At 43.9% G+C, this 26,079-nt stretch overlaps 1 protein-coding gene across 3 annotated transcripts in view; it reads left to right on the top strand.

Moving 5' to 3' along the window:
* Positions 1 to 22,724: 22,724 nt before the first annotated feature.
* GPR107 (G protein-coupled receptor 107) overlaps positions 22,725 to 26,079 on the top strand; it is a 39,491-nt gene continuing 36,136 nt past the window's right edge. Inside the window, exon 1 of one of the 3 annotated variants that reach the window (XM_032130653.1) lies at positions 22,725 to 22,792. Coding sequence is in view for 1 of the 3 variants with exons in the window: in XM_032130651.1 (XP_031986542.1) it covers positions 23,623 to 23,715 (93 nt within the window). In the remaining 2 variants the exon portion in view is untranslated. Of the gene's footprint in view, positions 22,793 to 23,528; positions 23,721 to 26,079 lie in introns of those variants that run through there. The other 2 variants (XM_032130651.1, XM_032130652.1) reach the window with 2 other exon arrangements.

Below are 26,079 nucleotides of genomic sequence, written 5' to 3'. Positions count from 1 at the left end.
CTCACAGAAATCAGAGACACGTGGGGAACCACAGCGTGGTGAGCGAGGCTCGGTGGTTTGCTGGCTGTGCCACAAGGATGCTGCAGGAGGCCACGCTCCGAGCCCCAGCAGACAAAGCTCAAGTTCACTGTGCTGACCATACTGTGCCAACCAAGACAACCTAAAATTACAGTTTCTAGAAAGTAGGGCAGCTACAGACTGTCCAAACCTTTTGGTCTGGCTCCCTACACAGCCTCCGGCCTCTCAAAGAAAAACAGTCAGAACATTTTATGGAAATAAATTGACAATTACAGTGTCTTTTGACCAATATGGCTTGGAAACCTAAGCATTAGGAATAAATGACATTTTGCCATCCTGAGCTAGAAGAACAACATCCTTTGATCCTTTAAGTAAGGACTGCTTCCCCCAGCAAGGATATTCTGCTCCTAAGCTGGATAGGTGAGTCTAGCTAAGCAAAAGGGTAATCCAGCTTTCTTGTGACAACAATCTCATTTCCTTAGATTCCAAAACCACATGTGAATATTTTATAACTCATGCTATAACAATGATGATACCATGACATAGATTTCAAGCCTTCACTGCACTTGAAGAAATATCTTTACAATCCTAATGGGAATTATATCAGTAAACAGTCTCTTATTAATATAGTTTTCAGACAGAGTTGTGAAGACAATCACTACCCAATTTAAAGCAGCGCTTACTAGAGCCAAGATTAAAAACCACACTTGGGTCACACCAGTCTGACCACTTGCCTCTGCTCACCCCATCTTCTAGAACTGCATACTTGCCTAAATCCAGGAACAGTAAAACAAGGGACAGCATGGAATACTGAATTTTTTAGTTTTCACTAAAATATTTGGGTTCATCCTCTAAATAAAATCATCTATATCAAGACCTTGAAAACAGACGTCTAAAGTTTTAAACTTTTTGTAGTTTTCGAAAACAATTCATATCCCTCTCCAGCTGCCAGGCAGAATATTGATTTGGGGGAGGAGGATGCTGGCTCACTATACAAAGACCAAAAAAGAAAAATGGTTTAATGTCGTATCAGTTCTACTCCGGCATTTAAATATTAACTTAAAATGAAACTGAAAATGCACATAAAATCAGGTTGACTGCATCCAGCCTCATTAAAACCACATGATGTTAGTTTACCTAACTGCAAAGGCAAGTATTTTTTCAACAAAAATCCTATGCATAAAATCATGCAATAAACATATCCATTGGCATCTAGATAAAGGCACTAATAGGAGGCTCATATAATCAGCTATACAGTAAAACCTAGAGCACAATCAAGCTCCAAGACAACTAATACTACCAGGAAAAGCTCTTACTAACTTTCCCAAGCCCAGGATGCACAACCTTTCTGAAATACAGATCTCCAAATTCTTTATAAAGCTGGTAAGGCTACGGCAAGCAGACAAGAATTTAAAACTCTCTTTTAAGGAGTTTAGAGCCAACAAAGCTCCTGGTATTTTAGTGCCATTGCAGACTCTTGTAACACTGCAGGCATTTAGAAGCACCAGCAAATTAATATGCTGCACCAACTCATTTGGTGAACAATCTCATTCAGATCTTAAGCTGCTTGTCCGGGGCTCTGAATGTGTGAGCAGGCTGAAAAAATCTGAGGCGCCGCAGATATTTCCTGAAAGGGTGCTACAGTTTTTCAAGTGTAAAGCTGCTTGCTGCACTTTGGACTGGTTACTGGGACAGCAATAAAAAGCATTCTTGTGTCTTGAGGGCAAACAAAACCAAGACCACCACACCACATACATCATGACGTGACTGGTCAAAGGACTAACAGAAACCATGGTTAAATGTTATTAAAATCTTTGTCATGGAGAGCTGCTGGTTAAGTTTGGATCAGTGTGACAGCACAGTGTGTTTTACAGGAATAGTTCTTAATTAATTGGTTTATTAGGACTCTGTAATAGCAAAGTGTGTTGCTCACAGAGCACACAGGGTGGAACTTTGTGACTGAAACAACAGATATGTCATCCTGATTTCCACTCTCCTCACGTTCCTGGAGGATCAAGTGGAAGGCTACCACACCACCACCAACAAATAAACACAGGGAATGCTTACATTACAACCTGCTCCTTGTGTTTTCCTATCACAGCAATAACAAACCATGAAGCATCAAAAGAGGATGGCAAGCACAGCACTGCTCTTTTCTGTCACTATTGTGGGAGGAAGTCTAACAAATGCTTGTCACTTCCAGAAAGTAATGGATTCCCCAACTCTGTGGCATAAAGTGCCCACAAATTGCACACAAATCTGTCACAAATTCACTTCTTCACAAGGAGAATGATTCTCCATTTAACATCAGCAGCTGATAACACAGCACTAACATCAAACACAGCCAGTTCACGATGAAAGTACTGCAAACAGCTTAAGAGCAGACTGACATCTTGCAAGAAAACCATGAATTTAGGTCAGCTCATTGCTGTGCTGCTCAAGGGAGGAACAGGAAACAGAGTAAGATGTTGGTCACTTGGGCTCACTGTTTCCTGCAGCAAGATGAAAACTGCAGCCCTCTTTCAATACAACTTCTGCAAACTTGCTGCAACTGGACAAGCCTGCAAGGTGGAGACCAAGTCATTCCATCCAGGAAACAGAATCTCCCTTTCTGGTTACATCCACAGGATTCACAGTCCAACAGCCTCCAAAGAGAGATCAAGCTGTTTCCTACATTATTTTTGCACAGGGCCATGAAGGGCACCTCACAATCTCATTTTTAAGGAGTAATTCATTCCTCAAATGAAAAGAAAACACACACATTCCATCCTCCCTTTACCAGGGATGTGTGACTATCACCCCCACACAACTTCAGAAGTCTGGACTGGGAGGGTTTTAAGCAGACGCCATTAAATATTGATGTTGCATTTCATTTTTTTGCATGACTATTTATTTGAAGAGAATTAATTAGTACATTGAAAAAACAATTCTTTGAAACATGGCTGTCAGACATACGCACTTCTTATAATATCCAGGGAACACGGCAATTCTAGATACCTACAATAAATTGTACTATCAGCCTGCTATATTGATATTCAGTATCAGAAGATGCAATAGAATAGATACCCTCTATTTTACTTTCATGTTTGTCCCAGACTACAGTAACTATTCAGTAGTTACGATTTCACAACACAGAAGAACTTCCATAGCAAACATGGGCACAAGAGAAATTGCCATGTTTTACCCCAGACCAGAAGAGTTATGCGATGGGAGAGGTTGAGGATTTCCACATCCTTGAGTGTCTCGTACTCCATCCTTCCAATCTTCCTTGTCTTTAATTCATGCCACACAATTTGCAAGACCAGGACCATCAGTGCCTGGATTGCACAGTGCCTATTCAGCACAAGGGGGGTGGGACCTCCAGCAAAAAATGCTGACAACAAACCCAAGTTCGTGAAACAATAAATATTTAAATTTAAAAACCAAGGGACTTCTGGAACAGTACAATACTTTAAGCATTGCACTTACTACATAAAAGCAGAAACTCAAGCGTTAGAGGGATTGACATCCTATAAATGACACTGAGACATTCCTCAAAAGTCTTGCTAGTTGGACTTCCAATTAATTTATAACTGAAATGAGACGGTGCTAGCCGCTTATTTCCAAAGTGGAAGATATTAAAGGGCAAGTTCTTATTTTTATGGAAGAGATGCCTAGCTTTGGCTATTATGGTTCATCAGAGCAAATGAAAACTCATCACCTCAAAACACTTTTTAAAATTTTCAAATATCTTGCTTTTCATTACGTTGCCAAGTCACTATCAGCAAATCTCTTTCCAGTGCTCTGGGTCTCCTAGAATAAGTTATTTGCTGTTCCTATGACACTTGGTGTATTCAGCTGATCTACAGGACCCTTACTAAATGTGACACTTCTGATGCGGCGCTCAAGTCTGTGAGAGGTTATCACACTGCACTTTAGGCAACATCTTCAGAAACAAATGTTGCAAATTCTAAAGTACGTGGTGATAAGATAAATCTTATGAGTAATGCAAGAAAGGCAAAACAAACTGGTTTTCAGAATAAATAATCTACTCATGGGAAGGAAGATGCATGGCGGGGACACGGGAAAATAATGGGATACTAAAAAGAAAAGAACCTGCCCTGCTGAACATCAGAAAAGTAAATTTTCTCTTTAGCAGAGCTCAAGACTAAGGTGTAAGGCATCTGCATAACAATATGTCAGCCTTCCTCTTCTTCCCCCTTCCCTCTTCCTCATATCTATGCTTTGCTTACTTCAGCTTTCATCCATTACAGGCTGCCTGTTGGATTAAAGAGCACTCAAACACACAAGAAATGCTTTTGACTGAAGAACAAACAGGAACCTCCTGTTCAACTTCGACTTGAATGGGTCTGAGCTACTGATCTTCACACAGCAACTGGAGCTTCTGGGCTCAGTTCCCTGAACATCCCATGACTCCCCAACTATTTTATAACACAGGGATAGACCAGTTGCTTGATGAGCAGTTGAATCATCTAAAAAATATGAAAGAGGATATTGACTTAAATCTACAAGATGCTTTATCTGCCAAGCAGGGAAAGCAAGTCTGGCCTCTGAACCAGACTGATTCAGAGAGGAAAACAAATGTGTGTTTACCTACCTACATAGAGGGCAGGGAAAGAAAGAAATAAATTTCTTACAAATTGACAAGAACATCCCCTCCCACAGTAAGGACAATGAGGTCACTCAGTTCTCTACAGTTGTTCCAATGACAATACCTTCCACTTAAAGTAGTTTTTGGAGGCTGTAACTCTGGTCCAAAGACTGAGTCAAAACTGCTCCCAGCCAAGGAAGGGAAAATAAAGGGTTTGTTTTTCACAAACCCTGAAGTTCAAATCCATCTCTCCAAATTTTTGGCTGCTAATTCACGGCCCAGACTGGTGGGCCATGAACCACTAGGACCAATGAAGTTTATGTTATGGGAGAAGACTTGGGCAGAGCGTCTCTGAAGCCAGAGGCTCAAGATGACGGCGCCTGAGAGTTTCCATCAGGGACATTCAGAATGCACAGACATTGGTAACAAAGAGCCACCCTAAAACATTCCAGCTTTCATGAACTCCTCGGGCTTTACGGATATACTTGTAAAGGATTCCAACACTCTGGAAAAAGAAAATTACTGCTTACCTGGCTTAGTCTGCAGAGTGAGATGGGCCAAGACAAAGTGACTGAGAACTAAGAGCAACACTGAACAGGTGTCATGTGGGCTCCCTCATTTTTTGAGTACTTTTGTACATGAAGGACATCCACAACGATCAGTAATCACATCTAACAAGGCTACTGACACTCTCTATATATATAGTTAGTTCTTGCTTATGAGCATTTACTATGCAGACTAAAGCTCAGTGATCATGTTTCATTCTTCCCCCAAGTTAAAGAAAAGTAGAATTCCAAATAAAGCTGAATGCAACCATGACATTTTTATCCTTGCGAAATTCATGCAGATTGTGGACACTGCAAATGCACAGAAGCAAACACAATCTTAACATTTTGCAAAATAAAGACATAATGCAATATGCATAAGACCCCACATCTCAGTAGTGATTGTTGTTTAAAAAATGGTGTATTTCCTGGCTTTAGATGCCTAATTCTACTAATTTGATATTTGTGACCATATCTATTTTTGGAACAGCTATGGAACACATACACAAAGGAGAGAAAACAAGTTCTAAATGCAGCACTATGAATAGAGCTGTATAGTTCATGCATCTTTTCTTCCCTAAGAGAATCTGGGCATTAAGCACTGCACCACACACAAAGAAAATGTATTGTGGTCCCCTTTTTAAGGGTGATTTGTGCCTGTGGCTTTTTTCTGTTACTTTTGGGTTTGTCTCCTGATTATTTTCAAAATTCTCCTATCCACAAAAGCCTCTTGAAGTGCATTAGGGCTTACACATTAGTCCCAGACTGTTTAATTTAGCCTTAATACCTTGAGGAAGCTTCAGGATGGATTGCTGTTGTTCTGATTAAGGAATCAATCCCACCCCCCACCAAGAAGGTTGGATGGATGCCTTGCCCCCAGAGGGAAATCAATAGTGCTCCACTGACCAGCAACTCCCAAACACCACGTGTGTTGATGTATCACGAATAAAACCCCCACATACTTCATTCTTACATTCTAACTGTGAAAAGGGGGTCTAAATTTCCATTATTTTGACATTTTTCACTTGTTCAACTCTCCTAGTGTGGATTCTGGCTTTTGATTCCTCTGCCACCATTCCATTTATTTTTGTTCCCAGAAATTAAGCCACAAGCAAACCACAGAAGACTACACCAAGCCAACAGCAGATTCAAGTCAATACAAATGTCTATAATTGTGTGCATGAAACCCATAAATATCATGTAAAATGTCTTCTGACCTCTGTGTGAATGGAGCACACCATTCTGTCATGCTGTTCCCAGCCATCAAGTACTTCAACTCAACTGCTAATAGCCAAGTGAAATATCTATATTTGTATTGTTTAGCTCACCAAAGGTTTTTGTTAGTGGAACAATTCAACACACTCCCTCAACCATTAAATGTTGGCACTGTGATACCTTTCTGTTCAAGACTAAGTATTTTCCAAGAGTGACAACTATGCAGACCCAGTCTCCAACGATGCCTAAATTAGGTGCACGTGTTTCACAACAGCACATTTTCTCACAAAAATTGTCGTTTTCCAACAATTACAGCTTTCCTATTTCAAGATCGTTTTGTGTCAATCATACTGAACCTCTGGAAAAGGAGCTTTCAGCAATTTTATACATAATACAGGTAATAAAGATGATGCAGACAAGAATCAGAATAGGAACCACAATGCAAAAATAAAACCAACCCACAGTTTTCCAGAGGAGGAGGTGGTGGTGGGGAGATGCTCACACATACCAGGAATAGATGCAAGCTGCTACCCCTTTCCAGCATGGTCTCCTGGGCTACTCCAATGCATCTCAGAAGGACACATGCAGCCACACAGCCAGAGACACTTGATTTTAAATAGAGCTGGAACCCAGCTAGCCCCCCCTTCCAAAAATAAGGCTGTAAATCCCCAGGGCACTGGTTTAAATAGGCACTGAGTCACACATGTCATGTGAGATGCCTTCTCACTACCTAAAGGATCAGCTGGTGCAATTTTGGGGTTCAGGTAAAGCATGCAGCCATAATCTGTGAGCATTAGGTGCCTTGATCCTGATGGTCAGGCTGGCAGTGCTTTGGGAGGATGGAGCCTCTTGGATCAGCTGATGACGGTGTCCTCGAGCAAAGCAGCAAAGGAACCCCTAACCAATATATCCATCACTGAAACATTTGCTTAGGAGTTGTTTTGTACACCAAAAACTGAAGCAAAGCTGTGCAGTTTTTCAGCTTTTGCATGTTAAGTTGCAAACACATGCCAAAAGCATCCTGTGCGAAATCCAGATGTTTCACAGCTCCAAAGACTTGTAAGGAAATAAAGGCTCTTGACCAGCACATAGAACCCTTTCCTCTCACCCTGTATTTTTAGGCTTTTCCAGTGACTACACATGAGCAAAGGATCTCAGACTGTTATACTTGGGAGAGAGAGCCAGGATGGGTGAAAAAATATTTATGTAGTGCTCTATCGCAGCTCTCCCTGTTCATCCACTGCCAGTTTTTCTTTTACTACAGCAAAACCTGAGTTACACACTTGTAATCAATGCCACTCCTGTAAGACCCACATTTGACAGATGAACAGTCCTCAAGAGGGCAAGAAATATTTCTCTTCCCCATTAAACTTTTGTTTGAGAAAACACACTTCCATTCATTCCCTGCGCCATGCCAGTCATTTTTTTTCTTTTTGTAAATACAAGATAAAAGTGCTAAAGCATTTATCTCTGCCCAAGAGACTATAATGCAAAGTGAAAAATATTATCTAAACACATTTTGAACTTATTTGCTAAAAAATTCCTTCAGGCTTTCTGCACAGATTGAGTGAATGAAAAACATCAGTGCACACAATTCTGGATAAAGCTTTTATTTGGGGATGTTATCAAATATTCTTCCACAGTGAGTAAAGATGCAAAGTGCAACCACAGAAATCAATGTATATACATTCTAACCAGTACATCAACTCCCCTTAAACATGACATGGAAAAAGCCACATAAAATAGCAATACTATAAAGCCAAAAGAGGACTGCTAGGTCTCTGCGCTACTTTCTGCTTTATTTCTTATCTAATCTTCATCCTTTGCTCCATGCTTATTTCTTCCCCTTGTGCACCTACTATACTTTCTCCTGATCCCATCAAACTCTTGACTTGCCATTCCTAATGCACTAATCCCATTGCACATCCAGTCTGACAGCAAGTCACAATCCCACCCGTCCTGCCCAGAGCCCAGCCCTGCTCTCTCTACGTGCTTTTATCCAAGTTGTTTCCTTGTTACTGACTGGTTCCTTGTTTTCTTTGTTTAAATTAATTTTCTCCTCCTGAGCTCACTGAGCTCATTTCTGCTGTTTCCTTCGCCCTGCTAGTCCTGCTTCACTCACTGTCAGAACTGCCAGTTTGAATTATCTCTCCTCAAATGACCCTCTCCATCATTCCTGGCACTTCCATCACAGGAACAGTTCCTAGACAAGCAGACCCAACTGTCTGTAACTAGATCCCAGTATGATCTCTAGTCCTCCTTCTCCACATTCAGTCTCTTCAACCAGGTGGTTTCCTCTCTGACCACAGCATCTCACTCACCCTCAGGTGAGCATAACAAGAACCAGTCCACGACAACAGAAAAACCGGTTTGCTGCCAATAAGACAGAATAAAAGTGGTCAGAGGGACCATTACCTTGCCTTGGTGCAGCCATGCTTTCCATGCCCCCTCTCTCCCTGCTCACTGACCCACGCTACTCTTCCATAACACAGCCTGGATCCCACTCATCCAGAACTGTCCTTCAGCCAGCTTCTCCCCCCATGCCACTGGGTGCCAACAAAGGAGCCTGAGAGCACAAGAGGCTGCCCAGCTCCACCCTTGCCTCGAGCAGCCACGGCCTGGGAAGTCTGGCTGCTCTCCTGCAAGGACCAGACTGAGCCATCTTCAATTATTCTGTGGGTGACCTCATCTTGCCCCACAAAAATCCCTCCAAGGCCAAAACCTAGCCAGCACCCAGGAAAATTTGGTCAATAACATCTTCACTGAGTACAGGCAAAGTGGTATTTTTCCAAAGACTCACAGGTTTGCCTAATTGAGGAATATTTTCTCAACAACAGCAGCAGGCATATCCCTGTTCAACAGCTTCTGTCTGCCAAATTTCAAAACCTTGCACCAATGAATGGGAGCGCTACAGCTTTCCAAAACCAAAGAGGCATCGAGTTCAGCATGTGCAATACACTGGCCCTGGTAACAACTGAATGATCCTGACTGCTCTCAAACACAAAAAGCAAGAAGCAGGCATAGAAAGAGGAACACTACAGCCTGAGCACCCTAACATGGAAAAAAATTTAAGCAGCAGAAAATAGACGATTTGAACAGAAAATGTTAAAAACATTCTCAGTAAGAAGGGCTCCCAGCTCAGTCTAGAACAGAGTCTGAGACAGAGAAAACTGTCCAAGGAACCAAATAAGCAATTTCTTGGTGTTAATTGGAGCAAAATATCCAGGAGTGCACTTAGGAATAAGGAATATGCTCAGAATCCTTGCAAGACGATCCTTCTCCTGTCACACAGGTAGCACTCCTTTATCCGCACATCCACAGACTCAGTGCAATGAAATTAAAATTTTGAACTATAAAATGAATGATTTATGAGACAAATTGCACCTGATATTCCCAGAGGAGTAAATCTAAACACCACAAACTACTCTTCCCCTTCAGGGAATGAATGGTCCCAGCAGCACTTACACCAGCCCCACTGCAAGGGCAGAACTGAAGGCTTTGCTTTATAAAAACACTTTAGGTACCAAACAGAAGCACTTGAAAAACACTGAACAAGAAAAACACTGAACTAAGTGGCACATTTAATGGAAGAAATCTATACTATTTCAGCTACAACAAGAATAATCCACTCTGAGGTTTCCTCAGGATTAAGGACTATCTGGGTGACTTGGTAGCTCATTGGAGACCATCCTCCTAAACCAGACATTAATTCCCAAGAGACTCCTTTTCAAGTTTTATTGCTTTCCAGGGTTTCTGAGGGCATCTGGGGGATTGCTGTTGTTCTTTTGATTGTTTTGCCAATGAGGTTGACTCTTCCTCAAATAAATTAAGGACAACATTGCAACAGAACTGCTTCTTTAAATGCTTTACAACATGATCTGCTTCAGTGATCAGCAAGGAACACCAGGCAAACAACACTTCATTCTTGCGCTTTACTTACAGAAGAGTTAATTTAGAAGCCCTTCTACAGTTTTTCCATTTTTAGATGCAAAAAACCATTGTATTTAATTATGCCAACAAACCATTCTTAATAAACTGAGCCAAAAGAAATTATTGACCAGGTTAATAAGGTTGTCTCCAGACAACACAGAAACAGAGCGATCATGTTAAATTCCAAAGGGATCCAAACCACCCCACCTGCTTGGGAAGAAAGCCTAAAAGCATCATATCTTGTACATAGATACTATACCTATATAAAGATATACACTACTTTTCCACTGTTTTGCATTTTAGAGCCAAAGCCATTGATTGAAAAGAACGGCAAAGACTGCAATATGCCAACAGACATCAGTGTTTTACTAATTTAAGCAGCTTACTGTTTTAAGGAAAAAAAAATACAAAAGCAGAGTTTCTAGGGGTAAAAGGAAGAAGAGAAGTTTCATCTGAAGCGTACAATTATACTGAAGGGGGAAGTTATTTGAAAATATTTACATGAACACTAAGGAAACTCAACAAAGCATTGGATTTTGACAGCTGGACTGGATACAATGTATAACCAATCTCAGCAGCAGTATTTCAAACAGGATGAAAGTGAGTTTCCAAAAATTCATTAGCAAGTTACCTGTCCAGAAATCAAAAGGCAATAATGTAAAGCAGGTTATTAAGTTACAGTGTCACAGTGCAACAGTGGCTCCTACTCTTTATGTGGAATTAAGCTTTTGAAATTCTGCTTTAAAAGAGTGTTTTACAGCTTTTGAAATTCTGCTGTAAAAGAATGTTTCACAACATGAGTAACACTAATGAGCTGCAAAGAGTCCAGAAAAACATCGGCTCATGTTTGACTGCCTTCCCCATATGGTTCAAGAAATCGGGGGATCTTGAGCAGCCACAATACGGCTGGAAGGGAAAACACTGTATTCGGAAAGTCTTGACTCACGCTGAGAGACCGTAAATTCCCCATTCTTTAATGAATAGGTAGGAAATGCGAGAATAGGTCGTTTGACGAAATTGTCGAAATCTTCTTTCTTAAAGCAAGTCAGAATTGTAAACGAAATTATTCAGACATTCGAACGTTAAAGTCCCAGCAGCTCTTCAGGTACCAAAAGGGAATCTTTCTACTCCTGGTGCCTGCAGGTACCAAGGGTGTCGGCAGGGACCTCTCACATAACCCCATTCTCCTACCAACCACCTCCTACGAGCAGCAGGGCAGCCCCCGCACAACAAATCATCCTAAAGTTTAAAAATTCTCTTTTTAAGCTCATGAAAAGGACTCTGATAGCACCAACTTTACAACACACGTACATAGAGGCTGCAGCAGCCCCGAATCCCACTCTGAGCTGGGCATGCACGCAAAGGCGTGAGCTGCAGAATGCAGATACTCTGTAATGACTCAGCTTCTATAAACTATTTCTCACTCACTAATCTGCATATGCAGGCTGACCACTTAAAACAGGGAGCGAGCCTCTGTGAAATAGGGAGATATTAATGTCAGACAATTTTGCTACCTCAAAACTGTCCAAATAACTATGCAGAATGCTAAACTAATACTACTTTACTAATGAAAAGTGTGTTTTGCTTTGAAGTGCCCATCTCCAGCACTCTGTGTACAACTTTTACTAAGAGCTTTAGAATAACCAAGCAAAAAGTATAAATAAGATGCATTTATTACTGACCTCAGACTCTTCTCTTCCAGCCTTTCACTCTATTTGCTATTAGGGTGCTTTTAGAGCACATTTTTGTGGGTGAAATTCCAGATGCTTTGAAATATACAAAAGTTTTAACATGTTACTAAACAGGAACAAAGTTTCTATGAAACACACACATAAAAAAAAGGGCTCAGGGATACACAGCTCGGCCTCTGGGAGTTGTCTGAATGGCATCAAGTAAGTTTCACAGCAAATTTAGAATAAAATTCACGTTTCAGAAGAGCATTTGCCATCACCACAGGAGAAGACCGCCTAAGCTGCCAACAATTCACCCACCCACCTGTGAAGGTTAGGCCCATAATGGAAACTCTCAGCTCATCAGAGTTAACTTGTGACTTATCATGCAAGACTAATTACTTGCATCCTTTTCCCATCAGACACCATCTCCTTTTCCTTTAAGTCTTGGAAAACAACAGTTAACACCTAAGCCCAAAGAACCCGGGGGGTGAGGGCTGTAGGAGGTGTGAGAACGGGATGGGTGGGATGACACACAATTTCTATTGTATGTAATCAGCTACAGCGCTGCATACAACAAAACTGAATGTTGGCTCAAGAATCAATACATCAAACCTAGATCCAGCTCTGCAGATGCTCTTAGAAGCAGAAGAAAACAGGGCTTTCATCTGAGATCACATTTGACTACTGTGCCCATTACACACCACTGTGTAATGCCACCAAGGTCAAAATCACCCAGGTACTCCAGAGGGTTTCCAAACGTGAGTCACCATTACATGCAACACCCATGCATTGCAAATACTATTGAAGAACAATGCAGCATTCAAGCAAATTGCAGAAATGCAAGATTACAGCTGTTTAAACACAAATTCTGCTGATGAAATAGAGGCGGGAATACTGAAAGAGGAAATTATTTAGCAGTTACAAATATCAGGGGGGCCTTCAAGTTCTCAGAGTTGCACCTATGTGGAACGAACTTTAAAAGGCAAAAATAACCATATCCACAAACCATGTGTTTTCATAGTAAAGTATACTGGAACACTCTGTAAACAAAAGGTGTGGTCCCCAAAGTATTGCTTCTGTCAGGTGTTGGCCAACAAAGCCCTTTGCATCCGGGCAGCAAATTAAGACCCGTGCAAATACTGAATATCCACCTTCTCACAGGCTGAAAGGACAGTGACAGGCTGTTAGCAGCCACCCAGCTTTCACAAAGGTCAAAGAAAAACTTGATTAAATCACCTCCCTACCCAGGCTTTTTCAAAAATTTTACACTTAATGTGGAAAAACCCCCTCAGCAACAAACCCACAGTGTCTGCACCTCTGAAACATTCGAAACAAAAAGAAAACTTTCCACATTCTACCACTTGGCCTCCTGCACCTGATGTGCTGTGACAGTGCTCTGAAAAGGCGAAATTTTTCCTGGACCACTTAGCCACAAATTTACACGTAGCTTCCCAAAATTACATCCTGTGTCAAATATCATAATCAAGAAAGTTCATTCAATTCAATAGCCATGCAGCCACAGCCTTTTCAACCCCGAAGACAAGCACCAAAGTGCTGAGGTTGGTTTCAGCTCAGTTTGCAATGTAATCCCACTTGTTTCAAGGGCTTCATGCCACACAAAAGGACACTGGTGGGAAGTGTGGCACACACGATTTTTACTCACTGAGGTACCCTTCAGAAGAGCTGTGGGTGCCATGCTCCGTGTTCTTTCCCATTAGCCAAGAGAGGAAAAGGGTGAAGGAGATCCAAGTGTGCTTTTACAGCCCGTTGTCCCCAAAGTGTAGTACTGAAAATACAAGTCAGTTCTGTGCACCCCTACATAACCTTTACTTATCACTTCCACTTGTTAAGTGCCAGTTTCAGGAACCAGATGTGAAATAAATATGTACTACACCCTCCTACCTGTCAGCCCTTAATGCACTCTTGAACCCAGGTGGAAACCAAAATGTTTTGGTGCTATGCCTGCACTTTGTCCTTAACCTGCTGCTTCCTCCTCAGCTCCTGAATGTTTGGAGTATAACAGGCAGAAATAATTCTGCAGGGTTTGGATGGACAGAAGCTGCGCAGAGAGTTACATGAGACCTCCAGGTTTTGTTCTGCAACACTGATTGCTGGGAGGCTCCAGACCATCTCATTATCCCCAGCACTCCGCCTCATACAGGATGTAAATGCTGCATTAGGACATCTAATAATTCTGCTGGTTGTGGGTCCATTTACACTCACAGGGACAATCTTGAGATGTAACTCAAAGTCCAGAATTAAGTGAAATACCAGTAGGAACTTGGCAATAGGATTTCCAACCCAGAGGCACAGGATACGCTCACATCACAGTACAAGGCTAAAAGCCTGCTTTGGGAATAACTCACATGTTGCCAAAGGGATTTTATTGCTTCTGAAGTATGAGGCTTTCTGCAACCAGCTTTTTTCTCCCCCAAGGAAGGAACAGAAATTCTACGTAACTCCAAGCACATTAACATTCTACATGCTCTAAAAAGCAAGCCCATATATCTTTGCTATATTTAAAGGGGTGAATCATGACCATGCATCCAGCCTGGTAGATCAAAGATAGAAGGTGCAAGTCAAACCTGATCAAACACTGCTGATTTTTCTAGCGAATTTCTGAACTACAGTCAAAAACACTTGCTTTTGCCTTAACGTTCAGCTTTCAGCCCTTCTAACCACATATGAATCACATGTAGAATAGGCATTTGATGCTTACCACACCTGCTCCTGAAAACCCATTCCCGGGCTACTTAAGGGGAAAAAAAAAAAAAAAAAAAAAAAAGACAACTAAGTTCTAAGTTGCCACGATCATCAAAAGAAGGTGGCATATATTAAATACAGGTTGTTTGTGTGGTTTCCTTTCCAGTGAAAGGGAGAACACAGAGTGAGAAATCACTGTTTTGGCCTAAATACCCAGAGCACTGGAAACGGACATGTTTTCAGAGCTCTGCCCAAATGAAAATGGAGCAACTCCTGCCAATTTTCTATCTAGAATCATTTATTCTGTTGATCCAACCCTTTTCCTCAGTAACCTGCTACATTTCTCAGCGTGCTACATTGAAGATATGAAAAATGATACTTTGATGCTGCTGAAGACAATTTCAGAAACAGAATTTTCGGATAAAAAATGTTACAGAAGCAATTTGTAGCTGTTGCAGAAGACATCTATGGCTACACACAAGCACACACTCCTATAAATATTACATAAAACAAGAGGAACTATTTATAGGCACTACTCTCTACTACCATTCTGGTTCAGGAACACCTCAGTACTGCTTGCAGTTTTAGGAATGCAATTAAAAAAAAAAAAGGAGTTCCTTCTGAGAATTCAGAATTTTTTTCCAGTGGCAAAATTGTACTGCCTCTTATTTTAATTCCACTCAAACTATTCAGTCTCCTCCCAAAGCATCCAAGATGCAGAAAAAGGAGGCAACTGCAGGTTTTCCCAGAAATATCCCCATGCAGCAGAGCTGTTTATATACCGATAAATCAATATAGCATCACTACACTATTTCACCAGCATTTATCACCTTTCTCTCTATGGCATATAAAAACACACCAAAATAACCTCTCCCAGTCAGCAGTTGCTCCCTAATTTACTGCATAGTTCTAACTAGATCTGGCTATAACATGACTCCAATGTCACAGCAAAACGGGATGCTGAACTGCCTGCCAGAGCGGGCCAGGAATGCACCCAGAAAAGACAGCAATTAGCACATCTAAAATAACCATTTCTACAAGAGGCAGCTCAAAAGCTCAGATGTATTTTCATCTCAACTCGCACCGGTTACCAGCCACAAACACACGACTACAGGAGAGAATCCTGCAGTGCTTTACAATCCAGATGACTCTCTGCCACTTATTCTTGACTTCTCCATTCAAAACACCGTTTCCTTTCCCCTCTTCCCGAGCACAGATTTGTCCCAAGATGTTTCACGTCCCACCACTCAGGGAACAGCCGCTCCACAGCCTCCTGTCCGCGGGTACCAACCCTCCCAGACCCAGCAGGTTTGCTCCATGCTCCACCATCAAACATGGCTGCACCATGTCCTCTTTGTGATTGAATATGTGGAACAGCTCTTCTGCCTTCCCTGACTTCTTTTATCTCCCTTCCCTTATTTCTTCTCATTAGCAAGGGACCATTTCACATCTCTGTTACCCACTTCTCATACCTTTTAACAGTCCGAAATTTTCCATTAATGTTCCACCGTAAACCAAATGCATTTATACTTTCCGGGTTCTCCTCAAAAACATCAAGGAGCTTTATACATTGAAACCCTCTGTACCATTAAAACCTGCTTTATTTACACACAACACAAAACTCTTCTCGTAAAAATCTCCGTCCTTCACATCCAGCATGGAGAGAAGCCCCTTAACAGCAGCGACAGGAAATTTTATCATCTGGCTTTTCTCCCCTGCAGCTCCCTCTCCTGAAACCGGACCCCCTGCCCATAGATCCACCTCGGAGCCTCCCGCAGCAGCCACACACAAAACCCACCCCAGGCTCCGCTGCGAGCCTCCCTCCGCTCCACAGCCGCTGCCGCTTTTTTTCTGCTGTGGAGCTTTTTTTATTTAATTCCTTCAGCAAAATTAAATCAAACTCCTGAACCTCCGCTGGGATTTCCCTGCGGAGGCTGCACATGAAACTTTCCGGAGCGGGGGGGACCCCCGGGCTGAGCTGCGCCGAGGTGCCGGCACGGAGGGACCCGGCTCCCCACACCGGCCCCGGACCGTTATGCCCCAGTGCGGCTCCCGCAGCCCCGCTCCCCCCGCTCACACTCACCCACAGCTCCGTGCCCCAGCTCATGGCTCCGCCGGCACTGGGGGGGGCGGGCGGGGGGCGCTGGGGTTGTCGCTGTCCCCTGGCTGCGTCTGCTCGCCCTCGGGAGGGCCGTGCCCGGCGGTGCGAGCGGAGCAGGGCGGGACGAGCGCTGCTCACCGCCGCTCCCGCCTCATCGCGCCGCAAAATGGCCCGGGCGGCGCGGGGCGGGGGGGGGGGCGATTGACAGCTCCGGGCTGCGCAGGCGCGGAGCCGCCGCGGCCGGGGTGGGGCCTGCGCCGCGAGAGGGAGCGCGGAGCGGCCGGCGGGGCCGTGGGGGAAACGGGGAGCGGTGGGGAACGAGGGGATCGCTGAGGAGCGGGGATCAATGGGGAGCGGGGCCAATAGGGAACAGGCGTCAGTGGGGGAGCGGGGATCAGTGAGGAACGCGGATCACTGGGGAATAGGCATCAATGGAGGAGCGGGGGTCAGTTGAAAGAGGGAGTCGCTAGGGAATGGGTGTAACTGGGTGAGGAGGCTCTCCCCGCCCTGGTCACAGAATCATCAGCACTGGCACAAGTTGCCCAGAGAAGTGGTGGATGCTCCATCCCTGGAAGCATTCATGGTCAGGTTGGACAGGGCTTTGAGCAATCTCGTATGGTTGAAGAGGTCCCTTCTCATTGCAGGGAGTTGGACTGGATGGCCTTTAGAGGTCCCTTCCAACCCTAACTATTCTATGATTCAGTGCTTTCTAAAACTTACACAAACCTTGTTGCCCTTTGCTGGAGACACTCCAGGACCTCAATGGCCTTTTTCAAGTGAGGGGCCCAAAACTGAATGCAGCACTTCAGGTTTCTCACCTGTGCCAAGTACAGGCGTGGTGATCCCAGCCCCATCCACCCTCAGCTGCCCTTCCCTGCCTCTTACCACTCTCTCCTGAGCCAGGTGAAGCAAGTGGTTTTGAAGCAACTGTTCTTGGTTTGGTCATTTGTAAAAGAGGCGAGGGCCCTAGAAAGGAAGGGAACCCACAGCCTTAGAACTTAAAACCTTTGAAGCTCTGTTACGTGTGCTTCAACTTGGACATCAGGAGGAATTTCTTCACAGAAAGGGTGATTAAATATTGTCATGGGCTGCCTGGGGAGGTGGTGAGTCACCATCCCTGGAGGTGGTCAAGAAAAAACTGGATGTGGCACTCAATGCCATGGTCTGGCTGCCAGGGTGGGGATTGGCCGCAGGTTGGACTTGATGACCTCAGAGGTCTTTTCCAACTGAATTAATTCAGTGAACTCACTGCAACGGCTGACTTTTAACTCAGCTAAGCAGTGTATACATCCCCCCACCCCCAAAATAACCCAAATCCAAGAATATTAAATCCACCATCTGTTACCAAAATGCTCGACAAGCAAGCAGGAAAATAACCAAATTATCTGCCTTTGCATAAATGTGGGTTATTGTAGCAATTACACAGGCCTTACAGAAAATGGCTCATTTCCTTGCCAGAAAAATATTTATTTTGTGATCCTCTTCCTCTGTGTCATTTATTTGAGCTGTGTCACTTAATCTCATTTTGCATTCCTGCTTTTCAGCTACAACAAATGTGAAAAGAGCTTTACTCTGATATATTTATTGCTGTATTTATTAATGAGAGAATTACATGGGGGGGAATAAAAAAGGGAAGCCTTTTAATTCACCTGAGGTAAAAGGCTTCTGCTCATAAAGGGTGGGGATGCTTTTGATGTGAGAAGATAAAAATTGACCAGCTGCTACAACAAGCATTATCTCCTCTAGATTAATGCACTTCTTCCACTGATGCTTGGCTGTTACCCTACATGAGCGAGAAAAACACATTAAGCAATTCCAACATTTTGAACAACAATGAAGACAAATGTTATGTTAATAACAGAATTGCGTTTATTTTTATCCAAGTTCCATTGATTTGAACATGAGAGGAGAGTGCTGCTCCTCACACAGCTGTCTTTGAAGAGAGACACAACAGGCAATGCTTTTGTTCATCATTAAAAGTTATTAAAGGGCTGACTTCATAACAACTAAGAGACACCCTGTTCAGCTCATTTTAGAATAGTTCTTCCTTCTACTGCCAACATATTTGAATATCCAAGCCTGCCCTGCTGCCTGAAGCACAACCACAGTGTTTGAAGGGCCTGTACTTCCACAGGCTCCCAGACCCACCATCCTTAGCCCTACATCCACCCAGGACACATTACAAAACCAGACAGCACAGTTGCACCACGACTGTTTGGGAACTTAACCCATAAATACTCGCAGAAAAAGAATGTACAGAAACAGAGAGTAGCACTGGTATCATCTGAGCTAAGTTTGTGTGGAATTTCCTTTTGCACAAAGAGCTGGGAGGGGAACAGGGCAAACCTGTTACACCAGCATGGGCAGGGAAACCTGTCCACACCGAGAGATAGAAATGCTCCACCAGTTCCAGAAAGATAAAGGCCAGAAATACAAGTTTTATATTATGATGGTACATTAGAATAAACCATGCCAAAAGCTATCACAAGTTATCAAAATTTCTGTGGACAGAGGCTCAAGACAAAAACTAAATAAAATTAATTCTAGATGTTTCTACAACTGGATTTTTCCCTATTTTTGCCTGTCTTTATTGTTTAGCCTGAGACTCTCCAAGCTAGGGACTGCCACTTATATTATTACTTTCAGTTGTGCAGTGCCCAAAGCAACAAGGCCTACAGCTTGGCTGGTCCCTAATTACTAATGTAATTAGTAATGACAGGAGCATTAAGAGCCCTTTATGCCAAAGTAGATGCTAGGAAGCTCAGTAGGTTCCAGTGTCAAAAAATAACTCAAAATTACGTTTAGAAGTTACATTATCTAGCACTTCTTCACTCAGTTTGCACAATCCGTATCTGAGCAACACAGAAGCTGGGTAGGAATTTTCCCTCAGCCACGCTGAGAACAAGACCATGCAGATCTGTTATCCAGATATGGGCCTATTCCTGTAAATTCTCTGTTTATCTCTCCTGTTGTTACGATTCAGAACACTCCCAGATTCAGCTCCAAAACCCAGCCAGAAGCAATTCCATTTTTAGAAAGCTAGGACTTTGTTTGGGAAACCCCCATCCCCCTTGAAAACAGCCAGATTCACTATTAAATGATTGAGAAACTATATAAAGTAGATAAAATAAATCCCTAAACGACAGTTCAATCGAAACCTTTTTTCTCTGTGTTTGTTTACTTATGCAAAGCAAGAAAAATCACAACTCTGAGAGCACGGACAAGCATTTCTAGCTTCCAGGATATAGGAGGAAGTGGACGTACCTTTCCCCCCAGAGTTATCATCCTTACAGCTGCTTCCCTTTGATTTTACAATTCTACCCAAATTATCCATGTTCGAGATAAGGAACATGGATGTTGCTTGTAACCTCTCATACACTGGGACTGAAACAGCACCAGGAAAGGAAGAGGACACACCTTTCCTAGAGGCCATCATCATCACAGCTGTTTCCTCTCTGCTGTTACAACACTACACAGATCACTCAGACACACAACAGGCGACCTCGGTGCTCTTTAATGCCCCATCAGGGCCCAGAGGGGCCTGATCAAGACCTGATAAACCCCTGATAAACCCTAATGGCCCTGGCCAGCCTCACCTGGGCCCTCTGTCCACACCCTCTGCTCACGGACCCAGGAAATCAATTTAAACTCTGGCCTGAAAGCCCAGTTGTTTCTCCCGTGCTTTAGGGGGTCCCAGTTGCAGCTCAGGCTGTGCCTGGCTGTAGATCCTGTTGATATAGAGCCTAGCTTACAGCTGGCCTTATCTTAGACCTGCCTTGTTCCTGTGTGTAGTGACTGGGATGACCTGTCCAGCCATAATTAGACTATGACTGACCTTGGTTACCATCACCCAAACTGCAAATGGGCTTCTCAACTCAGCCTTGCCCCCGTCTCATTGCTGTGAACTCAGCAGATCAGCTCGATTTTGGCTGCTCCCAGCTCTGACCCCTGGGCCTGCTCTTCTCTCTTTCCCCAGGCACTGTGGGACTGGGTCCTGAGTGCCTCCTGCCGTGGGTCCATGTTATCTTGCTCACCTCCCCACTCCATGCCTGTACCCTGGCACACAAAATATGTTAACAAAATGGCAATCTGGTTCATTCTGTGCTGAGCTGTACCTGCAGACTGTCCCTCCATCGTGATTTTCTGACACTGCTGATGCCTTCCACCCAACTTTGATAATTGTATATGATACACTTAAAAAAAAAAAAATCCGTCTGTGAAGAGTTCTAATTATTTGTTTAGTTACAATTAAGGAGTAAAGAAAAAAGATATCCAGCCTAAGAACAACTGCATGTACTGGGAAACTGCAGACTTACAGTAAAGCCATCTTGTATGGAAGCTACAATGAAACAAATCGATGTCACAGTGAAAGTTATTGTTACAGCTTATTAATGATGGTCAGAGGCTGCTTTGTATCTTAATAAAGATGTAAATTTAGGTACAGACATCTTTTAACATACAAATTCTTAGAAAAATGCACAGCCAAAGAAAGTAAACATGTTATAAATTCTATTTTTTGTTCATTTTGTATAGGTAATTGGGGAACTTACAGTTACTATAATATCCTAATAGTCGGTGAAGAAACATTGAAAAAAAATGAAGATCTCCAGAAAATTTCTATTCTGTGGCATAAAAAATCCCCGATTGCTAGGAATCATGCTCAGACTGAGGATGATTCTTCTTAAGGAAGGTTCTGAAGGGAGCTCCCGAAGGAAGCATCCTCACACTAAAAAATGCTCTGCAGCTGAACCAAATCCTAGAATTATAAGGGAATTTCTCGTGCTCGTTGACTACTCAAGCAGTCAAAGCGTGCCTGATACTTGCTAGTGGAGCAAGGCATGACAGCCTGTGCTGCAGCTCTGGTTGCAAGCAGCTGTTTCTTAGGAGTCAAAACTCCCCAGGTTTCCCAGAGGCTCTGTGCACAGGGATTATAATAATTAAATATTAAAGAAAAACCCAACCAAAAAAAAAAAAAAACAACCGTAAGTCCAAGAAAATATCTCACCGGAGTTTTTTAGAATAAATCATCCGATGTTTGTAGGTCCGTGGGGTTTTTGCAACCTGTGCTGTAGCTCTGTGCGGTGCAAGGGCTGATGCTGCCAGGACATCTAGTGGCACCCACACGTACTGCCCAGAGAAAGAATGTTACTAGAAAAACAGATTTTTTTTTTTTTTTCATGCTTCCAGATATTTCCTGGTAACACTCCAGGTTTCTTTGGCTGTTGGTGAGATTTCTTTATTTTTTTACCTAAGAATATACAAGGGGGAAATGAAATTGTGAGGAAAAAAATGTAGAGGAACATCTGAATCATCTCTCTAAATAAAGATGGGACGTTCTACCATAGTCTTGATAAAAAAAAGGTCAAGGCCATTGATTTTTCTCTCTCTTTTCACCCTCACTTGCCTGGGCCAGCCCAGTTGTTTATCTGTCTCTAGATAACAGAACTTGTTACTCCACACACTGAAAGGGAAAATGAGAATGTCTGAGTTTTGGGAGCTGAAAGCTCCTCACTGAAAAATTAGATTTATTTACATTGATGGCTTCCCATTGCATAGTCTTTCCATTTTTTCTTTTAGCAATGTGTCAACCAAAAAGCCATTTTAATTGCCCCTATTCACATTCACTTTGCTTCTTGTGTTACTCTCATTTTGAGCAACAAGTCATGGAAACCAGGCCCAATCTGCTTTTTGTTTCACTTGTAATTGGGACTACAGCTACTTCTTTAAATATTTCAATAGGTACAAAACTATTCCTGTTAAGAAGCAGAAATCCCTTTGTTTGTTACATATTTTTTTGGTGATATTCAAAATCAATACTTTAACCCTGGCTTTAAATAGAAAAGCAATTTTCCTGTTGTTTGGACTACCTGATGTTCAGACGTCTGCTGTTGCCATAGCTCCCAGGAAGAAGCTGGAACTTACTGGTAGATCCACGGCTGAGCTGGAAACAACCACTTCACCCCTCCCTGTAAACAACCATCCCACATCTCCCTGTGGACGATGCTGCAGGGCTGAGGTAGGAAGAGCTTCAGTCTTTTTTCGGGCTTTTTTTTGGTGTCACCCCACAGAGGCTGGTTTGGGGGAGGCTCAGGGGGTTCCTTTTGGCCAGTGTGCCCCTCTGTGACCCATGGCCATGGGGGGCACCCACCACCCAGGGGGGACCCCACCGCCAAGGGGGTCCCGGGGCTGAGGAGGGACCCACCACAGGGCCTGGCTGCTGCCATGGTCCTCATTGAGGGGCCTGATCCAAGCCGGGGGGCATCGTGGGGAGCAGCCTGTGGGCAGGGGCAGCCCAGCAGAGCCCAGAAGGGCCTCTGGGGGAGAGAAAAGAGTGGGAAGTGCCTTCCCCATGGGGAAAGGCTGAGGGAGATGAGGCTGTTCAGTCTGGAGAAGGTTGTGTGGAGACCCCACAGCACCCTCCAGGATATGAAGGGGCTCCAGAAGCTGGAGAGGGATTCTTCGGCAGGAACTGTAGTGACAGGACAAGGGGGAGGGGGTTCAAAGTGAAAGTGGGAGAATTCAGGCTGGATATTGGGGAAGAAATTCTTCCCTGGGAGGGTGGTGACGCACTAGCACAGGTTGCTCAGAGAAGGTGTGGCTGCTCCCCGGGAAGTGTTCAAGGCCGGGTTGGACGGGTTCTGGGGCTCCCTGGTCTAGCGGGAGGTGTCCCTGCCCGGGCAGAGGGTGGCACTGGATGACGCCTGACCTCCCCCCCATCCCCAACCCCTCCGTGACTCCCTGACAGGACCCGGCCCCGCCCACGCGGTCACGTGACACACCCCCGCCCGACACGTGACTCTCCTGACCCGGAAGTGGCGCGCGGGGGACGCTGACGCTGGAACAAAGATGGCGGCCCGCGGCGCTGGGGCCGTGCTGGGGCTGCTGCTGCTGCTCAGCGCGGGCCTGGCCTGCGCCCGCGTCCACCACCTCACCCTCAAAGTAAGGTCTGCGCCGCCCCTGGCCCCGCTGGCTCGGCCCCCGGGTGCCCTGAGGGGAGCGGTGAGGCCGGCCCGGCCCTGCGCACCTCCCGTGGGCCGGGGTTGGTCTCCCCACGTCTCTATCTTCGTCCTGCTGCGTGCCCCGACCCTTCTTTCTCTTCGCTTCTCTCTGAGCTTTCCCCCTGCGCCTCAGCCCGCCCGGGCCCTGCTGTGTTCTGCTTTTGCCGTTATCTTTCCGCTCCCTCTGACCACATCCCCATAGTCCTGTCCCGCTTATTCTGGCCGCCTGTTCCTTAGCCGCGGGCAAAGCGTGCGAAGGGGCCTTAGAATTGCGGTGGTTTGAAGGTGCAGCTGCTTCACGTTCCTTTAAAAGCGATGTGATAAGAAAGGGCTGAACGTGAGCTGAGGGAGAGGTTTCTGAAAGGGGATTTTGGTGGAGTGTTTTTCTAGCTGTGTTCTGTTCCTGTCCTGGTGACTCTGAAGGGTGTTTGACTGCCTCGCTGCCCTTCCGGATGCAGCTGCTTTGCACTAACCAAGCAATTAGTGGGGGCTGAGGAAACTAATGCTGGCAGCTTTCTGTTGTGTTTCCATAGGCTGCTGGTTGTGCTTTGAAGGAGTGATGTGTCATCCTGTGACTATGTTTGAGTAAAACCAGTTATTCAGGGCTGTTGGTGGGAAATGGTGGAGGTCAGGGTGGAGATGTGCTGCTGCCTGTTGTGCTCTGCACGAGCAGCTGCGCAAAGAGGAACTGTGTGCTTGAGGTGATGCTTTTTAATAGCCTCTGTGTAGCTCATGGAAAGCTCTGTAAGTCTTCAGAAATGTTGTTTTGGTTGTCAACAATATGTAATATTCTGCCAGTAGAAACATTGGAAGAGATAATAAAGTGGTAAATGACTGCGACCTGCATTACTGTGCTGTTGTAGCAGTTTAGGGAGAATCCAGGATTTTGCAGGAATTCCACCTCAGGCTTTGGCATACAATGACTGCTGGGAAGTGTTCATGTCTTACTTGTAGGAAATTTTCCAGGCTATGTAGTTGTTTAAAGTGCAACCACATGAGTATTGTTGTATTTCAGGAAAAGTAAACTTTTTCCTGAAGCAGTAAATTAGGAGGCTTGTGCTGGTTACATCATTGTTTTGAGCAATTTGTGCTGAAGGATTTCTCCTCCGGTGTTTCTTTACCCTTATGTCCGATATGCCTCAAGCAAATGTTCTCAGCAGGAAACATCGTGGCTTTTAGTCCTTGTTAGAGACTGCCTGGATCAGTTACTAAATCCTGTTTGCTGTTTTTTCCCATCAGAGTGGGTTTGGTTTTGCAGGTGTTTTTTGCGAGTTGCAGCACTGACCTACCAAGGGCTGTAAGAAGTAGCAGTGAGTTAATGCCTTTGCCCACCTCCTTTATAAACATAAGCTTTATTGTTAGAGCAGTCTCTCCCTTCCTCCTTCATCCCCTGCTTTACAGCCTTTATGTAAACATCAGGCTCCAACAACTGAGTCTTTTCACAATGAAATCTCCTTTCTGGTGTTCTTGCCAGTGGCTCCTGCTTTGCTTGCGAGTGTGCCTTGACACTGAGCCAAGCTGAAGGCCACAGTTTCGTGGGAGTGTTTGATATTAAATTTCCTCAAACAAGCTGTTATTGCTTAATTCAGAATAGCTTCATTATTGTATCTTTGTAGTTACTGTGCTAATGTGAAGCTTTTTTGTTGTCAGAAAAACAAGCCACAGTCTGAGCAGTTTCCTGTTCTAAAAATAATGTTTTATCTTTATAAAGTGTAGAAAATAGTTTATTTTTTGTGAGTTGGAGAGATAATTTGCTTGAATCTTGCTGTTAGACTGACCTTGCCAGAGACGCTCCTCCTTAGTAGCAATTGTTACCAGCTTCATTACTTTAATGAGATCTGTAAAAACCCCAAAACACCTCAACTAACAAAACCAACCCCCTACAAAAAAAAACCACTATGAAAATTGGGAGTTATGGAAGATCAACAGAAACAATTTTCAGAGGATTCCAGAAGCAGCTGTAGTTGAAATGTTTCTTGTGACCATGTCAGACATGGAGTTACAGAGAAAATGCTGGTTTTCAGTGGTTGCTTGTAAATACCTGTGGCCTTTTAATGTTGGTAGGTTTCAGACTTCAATAGCTCAGGTTGAGAATACCTTTCACAATAATTCACTTAGTCTTACACAAGTTATAAGCCTTGCTATTAGTCTCACACAAATAATAAGATTCTTTTCAGGTAAGGGTAAGCACTCTCTGATGGAACTTCCACTGCACTGACAGTGTGATCCCAATTAGATTTAGGGTAAAATGGTAGAGAATATTTTTCTCCTTATTCTGAGTTACAGGATCATGGATTCTGCTTCC

This window comes from Corvus moneduloides, chromosome 21 (assembly GCF_009650955.1).
Source record: "Corvus moneduloides isolate bCorMon1 chromosome 21, bCorMon1.pri, whole genome shotgun sequence".
In the NCBI taxonomy this organism is placed as follows: domain Eukaryota; kingdom Metazoa; phylum Chordata; class Aves; order Passeriformes; family Corvidae; genus Corvus; species Corvus moneduloides.
The sequence above is the reverse complement of the archived record's forward strand: the minus strand, read 5'-3'. Positions and strand labels throughout refer to the sequence as shown.